This window comes from Suncus etruscus, chromosome 4 (genome assembly GCF_024139225.1).
Source record: "Suncus etruscus isolate mSunEtr1 chromosome 4, mSunEtr1.pri.cur, whole genome shotgun sequence".
NCBI classification, from domain to species: domain Eukaryota; kingdom Metazoa; phylum Chordata; class Mammalia; order Eulipotyphla; family Soricidae; genus Suncus; species Suncus etruscus.
The window spans coordinates 15964813-15986736 of record NC_064851.1 but is presented as its reverse complement, the minus strand read 5'-3'; the positions used below and the strand labels follow the sequence as shown (position 1 = coordinate 15986736).

Genomic DNA, 21924 nt, shown 5'->3' with positions numbered 1-21924 from the left:
AGCAGTGAATTGTAATTAAAACTCACAGATAATGCTTAATAAACCAAGGATCCGGGGCGAAGAGATAGCATGGAGGTAAGGCATTTGCCTTTTTTTTTTTTTTTTTTTGGTTTTTGGGCCACACCCAGCGGTGCTCAGGAGTGACTCCTGGCTGTCTGCTCAGAAATAGCTCCTGGCAGGCACGGGGGACCATATGGGACACCGGGATTCGAACCAACCACCTTTGGTCCTGGATGGGCTGCTTGCAAGGCAAACGCCACTGTGCTATCTCTCCGGGCCCCAGGGGCGATTTCTGAGCGTAGAGCCAGGAGTTACCCCTGAGCGCTATCGAGTGTGACCCAACAACCAGGAAAAAAAGTTAATAACGGGAGTAGGGATAAAAATAAATAAAGATCGGGCCGGAGAGATAGCACAGCGGTGTTTGCCTTGCAAGCAGCCCATCCAGGACCATTTGCAAGGCAAATGCCTTACCTCCATGCTATCTCTCTGGCCCTCCCATTATTAATTTTGATGGGACTACATCCAGCTGTGCTCAGGAATCCTGGTAATGCCAGAGATCATATATGGTTCCAGGGATCAAATCCAGATCATCCCCATGCAAAACACATGCCTTAACATCTGTATGGGGGGATTGGTTGGGCCATTACCAGCAGTACTTAGGGCTTATTCCTGGTTCTACATTCAATAATCACTCCTAGGGCTGGAGTAATAGCACAGCAGTAGGGCATTTGTCCTGGATCAGCTTCCTGCAAGGCAAACACCTGGCTAGCATGCTTCTGACCTAGGACAGACTTGGGTTCAATCCCCAAGCCTCTCAGGGGTGATTCCTAAGTGCAGAGCCAGGAGTGACCTTTGAGTACCTTAGGATGTGGCCCAAAAAACAAAACAAAACAGTCACTCCTAGTGGTGCTCAGGAGCTGGGGATCGAACCCAGGTCAGTCCTGTGCAACACAAGCATACCTGCCATACTATCATTCTGGCCCTCCTCTGCACTACTTCTGGGGTTACTCCTGATTCTGCATTCAAGACTTGGGAGGCCTGATTCTGACAGGCTTGGGAGAATCATAGGAGATATCAGGAATCAAATCCAGGCCAGCTATATGCAAGGCAATTGCCCTATCTTTTATATTGAAACTCTGGCCCTGTGTTTTATTTTTCAGTGGCCACTCCTGCTCCTAAGGCACTTTCTTTCTTTCTTCTTCTTTTTTTTTTTTTTTTGGTTTTTGGGTCACACCCGGCGGTGTCAGGGGTTACTCCTGGCTGTCTGCTCAGAAATAGCAGGACCATATGGGACACCGGGATTCGAACCAACCACCTTTGGTCCTGGATCAGCTGCTTGCAAGGCAAACGCCGCTGTGCTCTCTCTCCAGGCTCTCCTAAGGCACTTTTATTGTCTAAGGTCAACCCAGAGATCCCCTGAGACACCATGGTCAGAGAGGTAACTTGAATACCTAGGCAGCTATCCTTCCACCAATCACCATCAGATGAGGCCCTGGTGACCCAGAGGCTGGGAGCACTGCCAGGACTAAGTACAACCCAGAGTGTTTCCCAGGTTGTGTCCCTTCAGTGTAGGTGTGGCCTACAAACAAATAAGAAAGTGACATTAAGATAAAAATTCAATCCAGGACCAAAGGTGGTTGGTTCGAATCCCGGTGTCCCATAGGGTCCCCCGTGCCTGCCAGGAGCGATTTCTGAGCAGACAGCCAGGAGGAACCCCTGAGCACCGCCGGGTGTGGCCCAAAAACCAAAAAAAAAAAAAAAAAAAAAAAAGATAAAAATTCAATGAATGGCAACAATGCTTAATGTTTAACTCCTTGTGTAAACACAATACCTTTAGAGTTAGTATCATACTCTTGTTCTTCTAAAAGGTGCTAACCCTTTGTTTTCAAATGCACAGCTGACCTTCTCTATTACGTGCTCCCAGAACTCCTCTCCCAGTCCTCTTATCAGGATGTCTTTCCAGTAACCTTTCTCTAGACTTTGTTCATGATAAGAACCATCTTTCCTTGACCTGCTTAACATCAAATGTCTAATCTTTCTGCCACAGTTCTTTCTGTTCTGGCAAATATTTTGAATGTTTTGGTGTATTTTGTTTGTTTTGTTTTGTTTTTGTGGTTGGTTGGCTAGTTTGGTTGATTTTGGGGCCATATCACATACATGTCAGTGAGTGCTCAGGACTTATTCTTTTCTTCTTTTTTTTTTTTTTTACTAACACTCTATTGTGTGAACTAATAAACCAAAGTTTAAAAGTCATTTCTTCAGGGTTTATTCTTATTCCAGGCTCTGCACTCAGGAATCACTCTTGGCGGTCCTTGTGGGACCATATAGGCCGCAGGGGTCTCAAACTCGCTGCCCGAGGGCCATTTCCAGCCCTCCGTACAACATTTTGTGGCCCTGTCCTAGAGGAATCTTTTTATGTTTAGTTTTGTTTTAGTTGTTTGAGTCACACCCCCCAATGTTCAAGGCTTACTACTGACTTTGTACTCAAGGATCACCCCGACTTTGCCTCCTGCGGCCCCCAGGTAAATTGAGTTTGAGACCCCTGATATAGGGTGTTGAGCTTGAAACCAGAGTGCTGCATAAGAGGCAAGTGCTTTTTCTGTTGTACTATTTCTCCAATCCCACTTACTAGTGATTTTTTTTTTGTGGGGGGCACACCTGGCAGTGCTCAGGGGTTACTCCTGGCTCCACACTCAGAAATTGCTCCTGGCAGGCTCGGGGGACCATATGGGATGCCGGGATTTGAACCAATGACCTCCGACATGAAAGGCAAATGCCTTACCTCCTTGCTATCTCTCTGGCCCCTCACTAGTGGTTTTTGGTCAATAGATCCACGTTCCATGAATGAGGATGTTATATTGGGGACACCCAAATCATCTCAGAGGTGCTTAGGAGTCTCCAGGGCTAACCAAAACAAAACAAAAAGATAGGGGCCAGAGATAGTAGAGCACTAAGGCACGCACCCACCCGGGATGGACCTGGGGTTCAATCCCCATCATCCCATATGGTCCTCAGAGCCTGCCAGGAGTGATTTCTGAGCTCAGAGCCAGGAGTAAGGCAGAAGTGCAGCCAGGTGTGGCCCAAGCACAAATGCCTTCCATAAAAAAAAAAAAAAAAGGCGTTTGTTTGTTTCAAAAGTATTGTTTTGAGCCATCTCTGCAGCCTTTGATGAACTTTAAAAATAATATTCAGGATGGGGCCAGAGCGATAGCACAGCATGTAAGGTATTTTTGCCTTGCACGTAGCCAACACTAGATAGACCCTGGTTCGAATCCCGGCATCCCACGTGGTCCCCGAGCCTGCCAGAAATGACTTCTGAGCAGAGCCAGGAGTAACCTGAGCACCACTGGGTGTGACATAAAAACCGAAAAAAAAAAAAAAAAAGAGGTAAGGCATTTGCCTTGCATGCAGAAGGACGATGGTTCGAATTCCGGCATCCCATATAGTCCCCTAAGCCTGCCAGGAGTGATTTATATGAGCATAGAGCCAGGAGTAACCCCTGAGTGCTGCTGGTGTGATCCCAAAACAACAACAAAAAAAAACCCACCTGGGGCCCGGAGAGATAGCACAGCGGCATTTGCCTTGCAAGCAGCCGATCCAGGACCAAAGGTGGTTGGTTCAAATCCCGGTGTCCCATATGGTCCCCCATGCCTGCCAGGAGCTATTTCTGAGCAGACAGCCAGGAGTAACCCCTGAGCACTGCCGGGTGTGACCCAAAAACCAAAAAAAAAAAAAAAAAAAAACCACTTGGAACAATTCTTGCTTACTCACACACATCCCTATGCCCACAATCTTCAGCTCCAGTGTTTTTACTTTTTTTTGGTTTTGGACCACAACCGGTGAATCTCAGGGTTTACTCCTGGCTCTGCACTCAGAAATAGCTCCAGGGTTGGGAGACCATCTGGGACATTGGTGGATTGAACCGCAGTGCAAGGCAAATGCCCTACCACTTGCACCACTGCTCCAGACCCATTTTTACATATTCTTGAGAAATACTTCAAGAAGTAGAATTGGTGGATCAACTCCATTTTCCAGAAGCTAACCCAAATATTCCCAAGTAGATAAAGGTTCCTTCACCACATCTTGCCAACACTGGTTATTTCCAGTCTTTTGAATTTAGGCTCTTTCCCCTGGTGTAAGACTGCGATCTTATTCCGAAGCATTTTTTCTTCCAGCCACACCCAGTATTCAGGGCTTATGCCACAACTATGGTGGTCAGGGCTTACTCCTGTCTGCCCAGTTGCATACCTTAACTCCTGCACAATCTTTCTGGCACTTATTATCCAAATTTGGGGACTCAATAGAGCTTGGGCCATACCTGGTGTAGATCAGGGACTAAGTGTACTCAGGGGGTCGTGTGGTACCAGGATGAGACACATGCAAGTTGAGTTTTTTTTTTGTTTTTGAGTCACACCCAGCAGCGCTCAGGGGTTACTCCAGGCTCTACTCTCAGAAATCACCCCTGGCAGGCTCGGGGGGCCATATGGGATGCCAGGATTCGAATCGCCATTCTTCTGCATATAAGGCAAATGCCCTACCTCCATGCTATTTCTCTGGCCCCAAGTTGAGCTTCTTAAGAACACCTGGTCCCCCAGCATCAGTAGGAGTCACTGCTGAGCATAGCTGAGAATAGCTCCTGTGTTCTGCAATGGGGGGTGGGGTAGGGTGACAGCAAATAAAACAGCTGTAGGATTTCATTTTCTTAAAATTTTTGGATCTTTTGGACCATACCCGGCAATGCTCGGGAGTTACTCTCTGGCTCTGTGCTCACTCCTGGCGGGCTCGGGGGACCATATGGGATGTAGGGGATAGAACCCAGATTGGCTGCAAGGAAGCAAGTACCCTGTTGCCTGCTGTTCTATGGCTCTGGCCCCCCAGGTGTGATTTCTGAGTGGAGAGCCAGTAGTAAACCTTAAGTGCCACTGGGTGTGGCCCAAAGCCCATAAAAACCCCTAAAACCAAACCACAAAACAAACATGTGCCATCTTAGATACATTCAAAATTTTTATTTCAAAACAGAACCAGTTTAACATGATAATAAGAAATCCACTTGGAAATATTCACCATCTGGTTACTGAAAAAAGAGGAATACTTTCACCCAGAGAGCCCCCCATGTTCCAGCCAACCTCCCATACCCCAACATCCCAGCTTCAGAGGAGGGATGAGAATTGAACCAAATCCTGTTCCAGGCAAGGATCTGAAATATGTAAGCACCAAGGGAAACGGAGATGGAGTAATCTAAGAAAAAGTGAAGAGAGGGAAATTGGGGCTGCCCAGGACCCCCTCCAGAGTTAAAACTCTGGTAGACTTTGTGGCCTTGGAGGTGTCTGGTGGAAAGATCTGGGCACATGACACATTAATACAGGTCATAAACATAGACAAGCATGCCCTAAGATCAACAACATTCATTAAGAACCAGTCAGGAAAAAACAAACTCTTAGAAGCCACTTTACAAATTCCATACCAGTCCACACCAGCTAATAATAGTATTGTTTAAAACTAAATAAAAAAAAGTCAATATCCAAAAATCCCCTAAAGGATAAAGATGGGAGAAAATAATCAACCTCAAACCTCAAACCAAGAACCAACAGAGGCATTGGCTCCTACCACGTGGACTGTAGTAGTTTTTTTGTTTTAAAGTCAGTCCATTCATTACAAGGGGAAAGGTTTTTATACACATAGGGTAGAGATTTCTAGAAAGAACTGTTCCTTGTTCAGTTCCCATTAGTGAAAACCCTGCAGCCACCACCAACTAATAATGCTAGTCTTCGTGATAACCCTAGATTTCAAGTAATAACTACATTTAATTTCAAGCAAAGGGAAAAAAAAATCCAAAGAAAACCTCAGTAGCTTCTTTATACAGGCACATCACTGTTCTGAGAAACCAAAGTGTTTCCTTCAGAGGGACTGAGGCCAACCTCAGAGAATTTCCTCACCTCCCTCTCCTCAGCTTTACTTCCATCATCCCAGTTGTCTTCCTCTCACCTCTCTTCAGACACCTCCCTCTAATCCTCAATTGCCCTTATTTTATTATTTTTAATAATTATTTGGTAAAAGTCCTTTACAGTTAAAAAAATAAATATTTATGCAGTAACACTAGAAGATAAAATAAATAAAACTCAAGTGAAGTTGCTCTGTTGAGCTATACAGAAGTGAGGCAGGTGGCTCATGGGATTCCCAACTCTTGCCCTCCATGCTCCATGGCACACCTGCTACTTTCTGAGGTTGGGGGATGGCACCATGATATCCTCCCCCCCACAAAATGCCCTCCCTGGAGGCAAGATTAGAGCCCAAGGGAGAAGTGACCAAGTTGTTTTTCTTCAGTGGAAGAGAAATGTCCAAGAAAGGACAACTGTTGACAGCCATTGAAGAGACAACCAATGCAACATGGCGCCTCAGGAGCCCATGTTGGGCAATCCTGGATGAGAAGAGATCAAGTAGCAGCATTCGTAAACAGTCCTGGATTCCATACTCATGAGGTGCCCCCTCACTTCTTGTGAGAGGGTGCTTTTCTGTGTTGGGAGAGAGGTGGGAAGAAGAGAGCCTGGCTTAGACCCTTTCATTCACACCTTGTGCTACCATGGAGGATTCGTCATCAGCCTTGGACATGGCCACAGAGGGGTCGATCACCTTCATGGATACATCTGTGTTTACCGCCCCCCCTACTTCAAAGGCTCGGGTGATCTCCTCAAAAGTCCTGCCTCGAGTCTCGGGGACTTTCCAGTAGGTGAAGATAAAGAAAAACAAGAGGAACACGGTGAAGACAACAAACACGTAGGGTCCCATATAGAACTAGGGAAAAAAAAACAAAAAGAGGGTCAGTATTGGCAAATCAATCTAGGGCCCTGCCTCATCATTAACTAGGCCCCACTTCTCTCCCTCCCAATCCATTGGAAAGAAAAACAACTTTCTTCATATCCATTTAAGAGTCTAGCTTGGGGGCCCGGAGAGATAGCACAGCGGTTTTTGCCTTGCAAGCAGCCGATCCAGGACCAGAGGTGCTTGGTTCGAATCCCGGTGTCCCATATGGTCCCCCATGCCTGCCAGGAGCTATTTCTGAGCAGACAGCCAGGAGTAACCCCTGAGCACCGCCGGGTGTGGCCCAAAAACAAAACAAAACAAAACAAAAAAGAGTCTAGCTTGGTACTTTTCTTTTGTATGTTTTGTGGGGAGTGGTATGCACCTAGCAGTGCTCAAAGCTGACTCATGATTAGGAAATAATCCTGGCAGGGCTTGAGGGACCATATGGAGTGGTGAGGACTGAATCCAGGTCAGCTGTGTACTATCACTCTGGCCCAAAAATCAAGAAAAAGAAGTTCTAGGGTCAGAGTGATAGTTTAATCAATAAGGGCCTTGGCACAAGGCCAAGCAACCAAGTTCGATCCCCTCAGTCATTTTTTCTTTTTTTTTTTTTTGGTTTTTGGGCCACACCTGGTGACACTCAGGGGTTACTACTGGCTATGTGCTCAGAAATCGCTCCTGGCTTGGGTCACCATATGGGATGCCAGGGGATCAAACTGAGGTCCATCCTGGATTAGCTACTTGCAAGGCAATTTCTAAGCACAGAGGCAGGAGTAACCCCTCAGTACAGCCAGGTGTGGCCCCCCCAACAAAAGAAACTGCTCCTGACAGGCTCAGGGCACCATATGGGATATGTCAGGGATCAAACCTGGATCAGCACCATATAAGGCAAACGCCCTATTTGCTATGCTATCACCTGGCACCTTTATGCATCCATTACTATCCCCCATACACTAATTTTTTTTTTTTTTTTTTGGTTTTTGGGCCACACTAGGTGATGATCAGGGGTTACTCCTGGCCATGCACTCAGATATCGCACTAGGCTTGGGGGACCATATGGGAGGTTGGGGGATTGAACCACTGTCTTTTCTAGGCTACTGCGCACAAGGCAGATGCTTTACAGCTCCGGCCCTACACTTTTTTTTTTTTTTTTTGAGAAGTCATCAAAAAATTAGGTGGTGGTTGAGGTAGAAAATCTAGTTTTAGGGGCCGGAGAGATAGCATGGAGGTAAGGCATTTGCTTTTCATGCAGAAGGTCATCCCGGCATCCCATATGGTCCCCCGTGCCTGCCAGGGGCAATTTCTGAGCATGGAGCCAGGAATAACCCCTGAGCACTGCTGGGTGTGACCCAAAAACCACAAAAAATAAAATAAAATAAAATTAAATTAAATTAAATAAAAGAAAGAAAGAAAGAAAGAAAATCTAGTTTTAAAGTCCTTTGTACTAAGTTACTTTATGTCTTCAAGGCATCAGTAGCCATTTTCAAGGACTATCTAAAATAAGTGACTTGGTTTCAAGATGGGCCTGAAAAGTTTTGTTTGCTGTTTTGTTGTCAGTTACATTTTAGTTGAGTGGTCCGTCCAGTCCATGTACTTACTGCGGCTGAAGGGAAGAGCAGGCCCACCAGGAAGTTAGAAGTCCAGTTGGAACATCCAGCCACAGCCATGGCAACTGGCCGGGGTCCCTGGCTAAAGAGCTCTGCCACAATAAACCAGGGAATGGGGCCTGGGCCGATTTCAAAAAAGGCCACAAAGACCAAGATCGCCACAATGCAGACGAAGCTCATCGAGGCATATTCAGTCTGTGTGAGAAGGAAACAACAAAAACAGTCAAGACTGTTAGACCTCACTTTCCCATCCAGAGTCTGTGAAAGGAGATATGACAGGGCCTCAAGGATCCCTAAGGGCTTTTAAACTTTAGTTACAAAGCCATGTGATCACCTGTAAATGGGAATAACAGCAGATCTCATAAGAGGAAAATTAGCCAAAGAAACAAACTCTTCTCTAGGATTCAAGGACAGCAGTGAAAGAGCACATCTCCTGGTCTTCCAACTCCTACCATGCTGTTGTCCTCCAACCCACCCCACCAGTCCCCCTGAGCAGCCCTTTGGTCCTCTCCAAAAGTGCTCACCTTCAGTAACAAGGAAATCGTCATCAGGATGGAGCAGCCAGCCATTCCTGCGAGGCCTATCAGATGCAGAGTCCTTCGGCCCATCCTTTCCACCAGAAACAGCTGGAAGGGAAAAAGAAAGTGAGGGGACCCTCTGCTGATGTCTTTCATATAATATGAGTTGCCTGACCTTGTTTCACCACTGGCATCACCCAGTCGTCTAGCCCAGTGCCCAATTTATGTATTTATTATTTTTATTTAGTTTTTTTTTTTGGGGGGGGGCACACCTGTCAGTGCTCAGGGGTTACTCCTGGCTTTGTGCTCAGAAATCGCTCCTGGCAGGCAAGTGGGACCATATGGGATGCCAGGATTCGAATCATCATCCATCCTGGATCGGCTGTGTGCAAGGCAAATGCCCTACCACTGTGCTATCTCTCTGGCCCAGGAGTAGCATCTAAACAGTGCTCAATATGGTCAAAACTCGTCACCAACTAAATGGCCTTATACTGGACACCCTTACCCCATGACTTCATTTCATGTGCTTCAAAAAAGGAAGTACATGCTCCCACCCTATAGCAAGAATCCTCCTCAACCTCCCTGGAAATGATCAAAACACTCCAACTTACAGATATGACAGTGAAGATGGTGTTAACCACACCGGCACCAATGGTGGCATAGATGGGTTCCTTGACACCTGCATCTTTGAAGATTCCTGTTGAGTAATAGAATACCTAGGAAGAAACAAGGTGCAATTTGGCGTAAAAAAAGGTTTTTGTTTTGTTTTGTTTTGTTTTATTTCTCATTGTCAGGGATCAAACTCAGGACACTCTACCACTCAGTAACATCCCTGGCACCTAAATCAATTTTTGGCAAGAGAACTTATCTTCTTCTAATGTGTACCTTAGTTCCTGGCTTTTGATCCCGAGCACTGCTAACAAGGTTCCTAAGCAGTGCCAGCGTGTTGCTCCAGAGCACAGAGGCAGGAGTAGATTCACCTGAGCACTGCCAAATGAGTCCAACCCCCAAAAAGATCTACTTTGGTGTGGTGGGAGGTCAAACCCCTTATTGATGGTCTCCAAGTCAAAGAATGATTCCCAAAAAGATAAATTGAATCCCATTCTTCCGTCCCCCCTTTTTGAGGGAGACTTTGATAATAATATCAGACGTGAATAATCAACGAATGCAAAAGATTAGGGGACCAAAGGTTCAGCAAAGAAAGTCTTTTGTCAGTTGCAGCCAGCTCCAAAAGGCAAACTGAACAAGCCGTCAGCTCTGGCAAAAGAGTTCTCTATGCCTCCCCAACAAGCTACTTATTTCTTTTCTTAATCACCCCCACCTGGAAGATCCAGGTGGGATGACAGGCAAAAACATTATTACAACAATCACACAACACTTTGGTTGTATGGTCATCTATCACCAATCAACACCATAGGAGAAAGGAGAGTTAAGATGACGGAAGATTAGAGAAATGTGTATACATAATGTCTAGAACAGAAAAAAAAAAAAAGAAAAAAACCCCAAAAATTCAAAGACTATGGATGGACAACATGTTTTTTTCTTCCGTCATATTTTCCAGATGTGGAACTTGCATGTACACAAGACACATACTTCTCCATTGAGACACATCCTTGGATCCCCAGAGATAAGTCAAAACAGCCAAGGGCCAGAGAGCTCCATGAAGCCCTATGGTCCAACAAGAACCACCAAAAGTCCCTCTCCCTAACCCAACCCAACCCAACCCAACCACCAATGAGAATAAATGGGAGACTATGTCAATCCAGATTGGGTGTGGCTGTTAGTAATGGGGAGGGCACAAGTAATTACCACCAAGTAATATGCATGCATCTGAGTGTCAAAGAATTTGGGACCCCTTTCAGAGGTTACTCACAGCGTTGATGCCTGAGAGCTGCTGGGAGAGCTGAAGCATGATGGCGATCAGGATGGGCTGCCGATAGTTGGGGGACCGGAACAGCTCCAGCAGGGTGGTTCGCTTCTCTTGTGACATCCGGACACTCTCTTCTTTCATTTCCTGGATGTCATCGCCCACGTCTTCAGTGCCCCACAATCGTTGGAGGACTGGCAAGGAAAGTACAGGAGGGTGGAAGGAGATGAAACAAAGATCTGAGCACTAGCTCTATGAGCAGGAGGCACCCATGCTTCATCCTGGGCCCCCAAAAAGTTTCTAAAGCACTTCTAGTGAGCCAGAGAGATAGCACAGTGGTATGGCATTTGCCTGGCAAGCAGCGGATCCAGGATGGTTGATAGTTCGAATTCCAGCATCTCTGGCTACCAGGAACAATTTCTGAGTGCAGAGCCAGGAGTAACTAACCCCTGAGAACAGTGGGGTATGACTCCTCCCCTCCAAAATAAACCCCAAGTTGCACCTACAAGAAAGAGATTCCCTACACTAAAGCCAACAAATAAAAAATGACCACAGGTTGTGGGGTGGGGGCTGTAGCAATAGCACAACCAATAAGGCGCCTGCCTTGCACATAACCAACCTGGGTTCTATTCCTGTTATCCTATTAAGCACTTTCACAGCAATTCCTGGATGCAGAGCCAAGGAAAAAACCCTGAGCATTGTTGGGTGTGGCACACACATACACACCTCCAGATAAAAATAAACAAAAAACGTGTCTGAGCGGTGGCGCTAGAGGTAAGGTGTCTGCCTTGCAAGAGCAAGCCTAGGATGGACTGTAGTTCGATCCCTCCAGAGTCCCATATGGTCCCCTAAGCCAGGAGTGATTTCTGAGCACAGAGCCAGGAGTAACCCCTGAATGTCAATGGGTGTGGCCCCGAAATAAAAAAGGGGCTGGAGAGATAGCATGGAGGTAAGGCATTTGCCTTGCATGCAGAAGGATGGTGGTTTGAATCCCGGCATCCCATATCATCCTCTGAGCCTACAAAGGGTGATTTCTGAGCATAGAGCCAGGATTAACCCCGGAGAGCAGCCCGATGTGACCCAAAAAAAAAAAAAAAAACCCAAAACAAAAATGACACAGGTGAGACTGGAGGACTGGAGTTATAGAGATCAAGTAGGGTTGCATTGTAACCAACCCAGGCACCATATTTTGTCCCTTCTGCCCCACCAGAAGTGATCACTGTGTGCAGAGTCAGGAGTAAGCAATGATATCAGTCAGTATTTCCCCAGAAGAAAATAAAGAATGGGAAAAGATGAGGTGATGTCTGAATCTCCAAAGAACACTGGGAATGAGTTCTGGCCATCTGGCATCCATGTCTTTCTTAAATCCCTTCCTCACCTCATTCATTAAGGGCAAAGAAAAAGTTCAGAAAACCCTCTACTTGGGTCAAAAGGGCAGGGGGGAAAAAAGTGGTATCCAGGGCCACATACATACATGAGCTCTGTATGTTTTACCTCTATGTGCTGGAACCCAAATTTGCATCCTAGTAGAGGTGCTTGTGGCAGAGTGCTCCCAGAATTAAATGTCCTGAATGTGTGAGTATTGCTGGGAGTAATGCTGGAGACCCCTAAATAAGCACTACTTGGGAGATCCTCTTCAAGCCCCAGCCCCACAAAGTAATAAGGGACCAGGGAAGATATTAAAGGTGGGTGAGGGGCTAGAGTAATAGTACAGTGTGTTAGACATTTGTCTCACATGCAACCATTCTGGATTGGCAGCGTGCAAGGCAAATGCACTACTGCTGTGCTATCACTCCAGCCCCAAACTTTTTCCTTTTAAGTAAAAAAGAATGGGGCCAGAGAGATATCACATTAGTAGGGCATTTGCCTTGCATACAGCCTATCAAGGATGGTGGTTCGAATCCCGGGATCCCATATGGTACCCCGTGCCTCACAGAAGCAATTTCTGAATGCAGAGTCAGGAGTAAACCCCTGAGTGCTGCCAGATGTGACCCCAAAACCCAAATATATAAAAATAAAAAAGGAGGTTGAGTTTGTTTGCCTTCAATGTGGATGTTTGATCACCAAAACTGTATGTGATTTTCCCCATCACTGCCAGGGGTCACTCTTATCTTGGGCACAGATCCAGAAATAACCATTGGATACAATTGTCTTGCCCCCCACCAAAATCAAGGGGCTGGAGCAGTAACACATGGCCAACTCGGGATAGATCCAGGTTCAATTCCTGGCATCCCATATGGTCCCCAGAGGCTGCCAGGAGCGATCTCTGAGCTTATAGAGCCAGGAGTAACCTTTACGCACCAACAGATGTGGCCCAAAAACAAAAACAAATAAACAGGTAATAAAAAAATATAACAGTGGCGCAGCAGTAGAGCATCTGCCTTGCACGTGGCTGACCTAGGACAGACTATGGTTCGATCCCCCAGCATCCCATATGGTCCCCTATGCCAGGAGCAATTTCTGAGCGCATAGCCAGGAGTAACCCCTGAGCGTCACCAGGTGTGGTGCAAAACAACCCCCCCACCCAAAAAGTGAAATAACTAAAAAAAATAAATGTCTAAGATACATTTTACCAAAGGATTCCATGCCTACATGCTCAATTCAACCATAACCATAAAATTTCTCAAGTGGATGTTGGAAGACTCACTTGTCTTTGCCTCCACTTCCTCGTTTTTGTTAATGAGCAAGAATCGAGGACTTTCAGGGCAAAACGGAAGGGTTAAGACTTGGATGATGGCTGGAATGATGGTGAAGGCCAGCAGCATAGGCCATAACGTCTCAGAGCCCATGATGGATTGCAGACCAAAGATCTGGAAAGAAAGCAGACAATTATAATACTATAAAGCCCAGAGCTTTATCTTTTTTTTTTCTTTCTTTCTTTTTTTTTTTTTTTTTTTTGGTTTTTGGGTCACACCTGGCAGCACTCGGGTTACTCCTGGCTCTGTGCTCTAAATCGCTCCTAGCAGGCACGGGGGACCTATGGGATCCTGGGATTTGAACAACCCCCCATCCTGGATTGGCGGTGTGTAAGGCAAATGCCCTGATACTCTCTCTCTGGCCCAAGCCTAGAGCTTTATAAGATGTTTGTTGGTCACACTATCTGAAGTTCAAGGCTAAAGGGGTTAAGTACAGAATGTCTAAGGTGCCCATCTTGTATGTGGCCCAGCCCCAGTTCAGTCCCCAGCATCAGATAGTTCTCTAGGTATTGCCAAGTATAGGCCAAAACAGAAAGAAAAAAAAATCACCAAACTTTAAAGCCATTTTTTCTAAGGGTTTTTTTTTTTTTTTTTTTTGGGGGGGGGGTCACACCTGGCAGCATGCAGGGGTTACTCCTGGCTCTAAGCTCAGAAATCGCTCCTGGCAAGCTTGGGGGACTGTATGGGATGCTGGGATTTGAACCACCGTCCTTCTGCATGCAAGACAAATGCCCTACCTCCATTCTATCTCTTTGGCCCCTTTCTGTAGTTACAAGAGTAGTAATGCTGGCAAGAGAGAAGATGAAGTACTTTGCTGAAATGTAGCCCTCCCCAGTACTATGTGTTCCCCTGAGCACTGCTAGTTATACTAGAAGGCAATCCAGGGCCCGGAGAAATAGCACAGTGGCATTTGCCTTGCAAGCAGCCGATCCAGGACCTAAGGTGGTTGGTTCGAATTCTGGTGTCCCATATGGTCCCCCGTGCCTGCCAGGAGTTATTTCTGAGCAGACAGCCAGGAGTTACCCCTGAACACTGCCAGGTGTGGCCCAAAAAAAACACAACAAAACAAAAGAAGGCAATCAACCCCCCAAAAACTAATTTTAAAAAGTGACTAGAATGATCATACTATAGGTAGGGACCAGGGCCTGGGGATCAATCTCTGGCATTGTATATAATTCCCTGAGCACCACCAGGAGTGATTCCTGAGTGAGTGCAGAGCCAGGAGTAACCTCTGAGCATTGCCAAGTGTGGGCATCCTCACCAACCCAAAAAGAGGCCAGAGTTTATGGCACTTGCCTTGCAGGCAGCCGACCTGGGTTCAAGCTTCAGCATAACATATGGTCCTCTAGCACTGCAGGGGGGAAATCCTTGAGTGCACTCAGGAAGAACATTGAGCACTGCTGAGTGGAATCCCAGAACAAAGCAAAAGAATCTGGGCCAGAGGGCTAGTACAAGGTTGTTAAGCTTGCTTTGCATGTGACTGATCCCTGGCACTGCATATAATCCTACTAACAATGCCAGGAGTGATTCCAGAGTGCAGGGCCAGCAGTAAGCCCTGAGCACAACCAAATGAGCCACCACCACCACCAAAAAAATAAGGGCTAGAGTGATGATACAGCAGGTCAGGTATTTGCCCTGCAAGCAGCCAACCAGGGATCAATCTCAGACATCCTATATGCCCACCCAAAGCCCTTCCAAGAATGAGCTCTCCTGTTTTTCTTTTGGGGGGGGGGGTCACATCTGGCAGTGCTCAGGGCTTACTTCTGTTTCTGTCCTCAGAATTAAATTTCTTTTTTTTTTGGGGGGGGGCACATCTGGTGACGCTTAGGGGTTACTCCTGGCTCTGCGCTCAGAAATCACTCCTAGGGCCCGGAGAGATAGCACAGCGGGTGTTTTGCCTTGCAAGCAGCTGATCCAGGACCAAAGGTGGTTGGTTCGATTCCCGGTGTCCCATATGGTCCCCCGTGCCTGCCAGGAGCTATTTCTGAGCAGACAGCCAGGAGTAACCCTTGAGCACGGCCGGGTGTGGCCCAAAAATCAAAAAAAAAAAAAAAAAATTACTCCTAGCTCAGGAGACCATATGGGACACCAGGGATTGATCTGTAGTCTGTCCTAGGTCAGCCACATGGAAGGCAAATGCTCTACCGATGTGCCACTGCTCTGGCCCCAGAGTTCAATTTCTGACAGGGTTCAGGGGACTGGCTTTAGGGGGGGCTTAGAGGACCATATGGAGTGCCCTACCTACTGTACTATCGCTCTAGCGTCCCTGATGTATTTTCACCCCATTCTCTTCCTAAGCTGCCTGTGAGCTGCAGTAAGAATTGTTGCAACTTGGGCTGGAGTGATAGCATAGCAGTAGGGTATTTGCCTTGAATGCAGTTGACCCAGGACAAACCCAGGTTCGATTCCCGACACTCAACATGGTCCCTAAGCCTTCCAGAAGCGATTTCTGAGAGCAGATCCAGAAGAAACCCTTGAGCACCGCTGGGTGTGGCCAAAAACAAAACAAAAAAGGAATTGTTGCAATTCATCTGTAATTAAGAATGCTTGACCCAAAAAAAGTGCCTGAGACATCATTCGAAGGACTTGAATTTGTTAAGTCATGTAGCGGTCCAGGAAATCAACCCTTCATGTAAGGAACCGTGAAATAAATACTCAGTAAAAGCTGTACAGTACCTGAGCCACCAGAATGCCAATGACGATGCCCAACTGGTTGAGGGTGCCAAAGGCCCCCCGCTGGGCAGTGGGGGAGATCTCTCCAATGTACATTGGGACAAAACCAGTGCAGAGGCCACAGAAGAAGCCGATGACCAGTCGGCCGATGATCAGCATTTCAAATGACTTTGCCAGTTTGCAGAACCCCATGAAGCAGCCACCAATGACAGCAAAAACGTTGACAATAAGCATGGAATTGCGCCTGGAGGGGCAAACAAAAGACAAGCCAAGTCAGTGAAAAACAGGTCTGAATACAGATCTGATCAAGCCTCCTTTTCCCTTTACCATTCAAAATCTTTCTAGGCTCTTCTCTTTGAATCTAACTTCTCTTTTAGCAGAACATTTCTACTTGGGAGAGCTGGCACCACATTTTTTTTTATTTTTTATTTTTTTGGTTTTTAAGCCAGGTTACTCCTGGCTATGCGCTCAGAAGTCGCTCCTGGCTTGGGGGACACCGGGGGATCGAACCGCGGTCCGTCCTAGGGGCCACTAGGCCTGCCACGGCACCACAGATTTTGTTTTTCACCTTGACATGCTTTTATAAAACTCATCCAGAAAACTAGCAATGGGTCATCAGATTTTCCTTCCTGAGTGTCAGCCGGATTATATGGTTTTAGCAAGTACTTCCCACCAATTCTCAAATTGGTCTACAAACTCTCAGCAGCAGGAAAAGTCACCGGAAATTCACACCCTCCACATTCTCAGCAGAAACAGAACCTAGTGGTGGCCCTTGTCTGAGAACCATATGCTTTGGCCCACTGAGCTATCTCCAGCCCCAAAGCATTTTTATTTTGTCTTTGGATTTGGGAGCTCATCTGATAGAGCTGAGGAGACCCATGTGGTGTCAGGGATGAACCTAAGGTTCCCTAAGGTACTCTTGTTTGGGGGGTGGAATATGTTTTTGGGCCACACCTAAAGGTTCTCAGGATTTACTCCTGACTTTTGCACTCAGGAATTGCTCCTGGCCATTCTGAGGGACCATGAGAATGAGGAGGATCAAACCTGAGTCAGTCTACCTGCTGTACTAACCTTCTTGCCCCAGGATTTACCTGGCACATAGTTATCTGTATATATTTGATCCCTAGAATCTTTTTTTTTTTTTGGGGGGGGGGGCCCACACCCGGCGGTGCTCAGGGGTTACTCTTGGCTGTCTGCTCAGAAATCGCTCCTGGCAGGCACGGGGGATCATATGGGACACCGGGATTCGAACCAACCACCTTTGGTCCTGGATCAGCTGCTTGCAAGGCAAACGCCGCTGTGCTATCTCTCCAGGCCCAATCCCTAGAATCTTATATGGTTTCCTGAGCACAGAGCCTATGCTCTGAGCACAAAATGATGTGACCCGGGGGCCGGAGAGATAGCATGAAGGTAGGGTATTTGCTTTGCATGCAGAAGGATGGTGGTTCAAACCCTGGCATCCCATATGGTCCCCGAGCCTGCCAGGAACGATTTCTGAGCATAGAGCCAGAAATAACCCGAGTGCTGCTGAGTGTGACCCAAAATCCAAAAAAGCAAAACAAAACAAAACAAGGTGTAGCCCAATACAAAACAACACAACAAAAATCAAACCACAGATAGTGCAGGGGCTAAGGAACTTGCCTTGTATCCCACCAACCCTGTTTTGATCCCTGGCACCTTGTAATAGGTCCCAAGAACTGCCAGAGGTTATTCCAGGGCTCAGGACCAGGAACAGTTGACTTTTGCAGGGTGTGGCCCAAACCACACACATCCCCCATAAAAGAAAATCAAACAGCAGGCTGACCTTGAAGACAGTCTATTTCTGGGACTTTTGATAGTGAACTTTTCTTTACTAGGGATATGGGAGGTTTGAAGTCACAGCTAGGAGGTGCTCAAGGATTATTCCTGGTGGGGGTGGGGTGTGGCTAAGTGGGGCACCAGGGAACACATCTGGGTTGGTGATATGCAAGGGGAATAGAGCAAGTGCCTTTACTTGACTAGGACTGATTCTAGAGCATACTGCAAATGCCAGGCAGTCCCATACCCAACCTCTGGAGAGCATGGTAACAGAGGTAAATAGTACAGAGATTAAGATGCTTGCCCTCAGGTTCATCCCAGACACCTCATGGTTCTCCCCAACTATACCAGATGAGCCCAAAATCCAAAGAAAGAGCCGTTTGGACTAGATCAAGTCCTCCTTCAAGTGCAGCATTATCACCCTAACTTCTCAGCATCTGCTGAGTCCCTTCAGGATCCATTCTGGTTAGTTAGTACCTGCCAAAACGGTTAACGAAGACTCCAACAGAGAAGGAGCCCATCATGCCGCCAATGGAGAAGATGGCCACCGATAAGGACCAGAGGGTCGTGATCACCACCTCGCTGGGTATGGTTCCTTGTCTATTTATCAAAGTGTTATTCAGAAACTCCTTGATGATCTGCAAATTAAACAGGCAAATGGATGGAGCGTTGGATGAGAAAACACAAAACATTGGGCACGCAGGACCTTGCATGGGTCCCTAAGTTCTGTAACATCTCCCAGAAGTTCCCCCCTCCCCCCCCCCCGACTTTCTCTTCTAAGATCAACCTCCCACCCCACTTCTTTGCCACTCACCTCACTTCTGAAAGAAAAGAAATAAAACATCACACACAGGGAGTGAGAAACACTTCTTGCTTTGGTGGACTCAAGTCTTCTTCTCCACCCTTTGGGTTCAATCCCTAGCACCCCCATCTGGCCCCCTAAGCCCTGCCCAGAGCCAGAAGGTAAGCTCTGAGCACTGCAGAATGTGACTAAAAACCTATAAATACAAAAAGGTTTCCCCTCACAAGGGGTGGAGGACAGCAAGTATAGTAAACCCTCAACTGATTCAACCCCTAATACCCTATTTGATCCCTTGAGCCCTGCCAAGAGTGACTCCTGAGCACAATGCCAGGAGTAGTATATTAAACCCTAAGCATCTGGGTGTAGCAACCCCCCTAATTGATTCAGAGTCCCCCCCCCCATAGTCTTCAAATTCTTGGCTTCTCAGACCCTACAAAAAGAAACAGCCCCACTACTAGAGATATTCAAGGGGTAGGGGGATCCCACTCACAGTCTCAGGAGCATTGATCACGCCGGTATTGTAGCCAAACTGGAAGGAGCCTAAGGTGGCCACAGAGATGGCAAAGATCAGGTATGAAGTGACCTGAAGGAGGGAAGGAAGAGGCTGTCTTAGGAGGGCAAAGTCTTATTGGGGTGCAAAACAAACCCAACACTTAGCAACTTAGGAGAGGAATGACAAACAAAAGTGAGTGTTAGCGGGAGCACGGCCAGAATCCTGGGGGAACTAGGTCAGTGGGGTAAAGTAGCCACTGTTCACTTCGGTTCCAGTCCCATCTGGGCTCAGCCATAAAACCTCCATCCCCAGACCCCTTCTAGAAACCACCGTTTGCAGGACCCTCCTCCCCACATCCCTAATTTAATTTTTTTTTTTTACTTTTCTTTTAGATTTTGAGCCACACCCGGTGATGCTCAGGGGTTACTCCTGACTCTGCGCTCAGAAATTGCTCCTGGGGGCCGGAGAGGTAGTATGGAGGTAAGGCGTTTGCCTTGCAGGCAGAAGGATGGTGGTTCGAATCTCGGCATCCCATATGGTCCCCCCGAGCCTGCCAGGAGCGATTTCTGAGCCAGGAATAACCCGTGAGCCGTGAGCGGTGCCCGGTGTGACCCCAAAAAGACAACAACAAAAAAAGAAATCGCTCCTGGCTTGGGGGACCATATGGGACGCCGGGGATCGAACCAAGGTCCCTCCTGGGTCAGCAGCATGCAAGGCAAACGCCCTACCGCTTGTGCCAACACTCCGGCCCCCATCCCTAGGTTTCTTTAGCTGTGTCCGCCTCCACCCACCCAGGAGCCCGGGAGGCGGCGAGGTGGGGTGTGTGCGCGTGACTCGATTTGGGGGTTCGTCTCCCTCTCCAAGCTGTCCCCCAGCACCCAACCGCTCCGGATCAAATCGTGACCCACCGCATTCCCGCCACTGCACTGCCACCTCCTACCCGGCAGGGGGAGAACGCAGCTCACCGGCCACCCAGCCGCCCAGATAACGACAGCTTGGGTTTTGAGGGGTGCAGAGACCTCGGCCATCAGGCAAGACACCTAGCTGGGCAAGTGTCCTGTCAGATCTCCCCGCCCGGGCCCCACGCGTTCAGCCCAGTTGCCACCACCCTCAGTCCCCAGGGCAAGTAAAACCTGGGTCCGAGGCCATCGATGGGCAAAGGCCCCCCCCAGCCACCCTCAGCCCCCATCCTTATCTAGAGTCCTCCGTGTCCAGGCCCATCAGGCTACTGTGACCGTTCCTCAAAGTGACCTTGCCTCGGGGACAAGCTGAGGCCCCAGCCAGAGGCTAAACCTTTCATTTTAATCCTTTGGCTGTGTGTGTGTGTGTGTGTGTGTGTGTGTGTGTGTGTGTGTGTGTGTGTGCCCCCTAAGAACGCCTTCTTCCTCCCCTCCTCCTCAAGCTGACACCCTTCTTCCACCCCCACACGAATCATTTGCACCCCAGAAGGCCCTTTGCCAAGTGTATCTTGGCCAAAAATGCCTGTTCCCCCCCCTCCACGCTCATCTTGTACCCCACCCACTCACACACACCCCAATACGTAGCCAGACGAATCGATCCTGGATTCCACAACCATCAATCAGGTACCCATCGCAAGGACACGTGCATGTGTCGGGAAAACAGCTGGCAGAGAGACTAGTCCTGCCCCCAGATAAATCTCATTGATGCCCCCAGACACCCCCCTTTCCAAGGCGCAATCGCTTTCCGGGGGTGTCCCCCAAGGCTGCCTCGGACGCCTACGCTCAAGAATCAACGTCAGCCAGCAAGAACCCCGAGACCCAGCAGCAAGCGGGGAAGGGCGCACGCCTGATCCGAAGGGGTCAGAAGGAGAATGAATGGGGCCCGACAGACCTCCGGCCAGATGTGACATCCCCAGGGAACCAGAGACCCCAGGAGCACTGCGCGGAGGGAGGCGCAGGCAGAATGGCTAAGGGGAGGACCAGTGACTCAGAGGCTGAGCTCGGCCAGCACCGTCAAGAGTGGCCTTTCAGTCCGAGAGAGAAAGACAGAGACAGAGAGAGAGAGAGAAAAAGAGACAACCGCGCAGCCAAGCACGCAGAAATAACGGGCCACTGCCGAGTCCCACTTACCTTCGTGCTCCCCATGGCTGCCCTCAACTTAATTCTCTTCTCCAAAGCTTCCAGACAAGATTTCGGATTGGGCTTTCCAGAGATGCTCCAACCAAAGATCAGAACCTCCAAAATGTCCCCGAGCTCAGCGGCAACTTAGCTCCAGGACTCAGAGCATCACTGAGTCGCCTCCTTCTCACTCTCTCTCCCTCTCCGGGCCGTGCACCCCCTTTATAATCTCTGCAGCAGGCGGAGCCTCCCTTCGTGCGTTTGGAAACCCGCCTTCCCGGCCCCACCCCACCCCGCCCCCAGCAATCCTGTGACCTCTCGGAATTGAGCGACTTCAAACTGCCCCCATCCTGGGCAACCTCTCTAGGCGCCCCCTTCTTTGATGCCCCCCCCCCTCCCTTTCCTTTCAAACCACATCCTATACCCTCCTACTCTGGTGGTATTTTTTTTTTTAAAGCTTCTTCCCTCTTCTAAAGCAGCCTCTTCGTTTCACAGACAAAATGCTACCAGAAAAGACTAGAGGGAGGGCTCAAAAACTGTTACCCCCCCCCTTTGGCACCTTCTCGGAACTGAGATGGATCTTCCAAGATAT

At 48.0% G+C, this 21924-nt stretch overlaps 1 protein-coding gene across 1 annotated transcript; it reads right to left on the bottom strand.

Moving 5' to 3' along the window:
• Positions 1 to 5642: 5642 nt before the first annotated feature.
• SLC2A3 (solute carrier family 2 member 3) lies at positions 5643 to 21507 on the bottom strand. Its single transcript, XM_049772037.1, has 10 exons — positions 21345 to 21507; positions 19252 to 19344; positions 18437 to 18597; positions 16166 to 16406; positions 13441 to 13603; positions 10800 to 10987; positions 9538 to 9642; positions 8933 to 9034; positions 8400 to 8603; positions 5643 to 6792 (listed from the first exon to the last, which is right to left on the bottom strand). Exons 1-10 carry the CDS (start codon positions 21357 to 21359, stop codon positions 6550 to 6552), a joined length of 1515 nt encoding a protein of 504 aa, XP_049627994.1. The 5' UTR covers positions 21360 to 21507; the 3' UTR covers positions 5643 to 6549.
• Between the last annotated feature and the right edge of the window lie 417 nt (positions 21508 to 21924).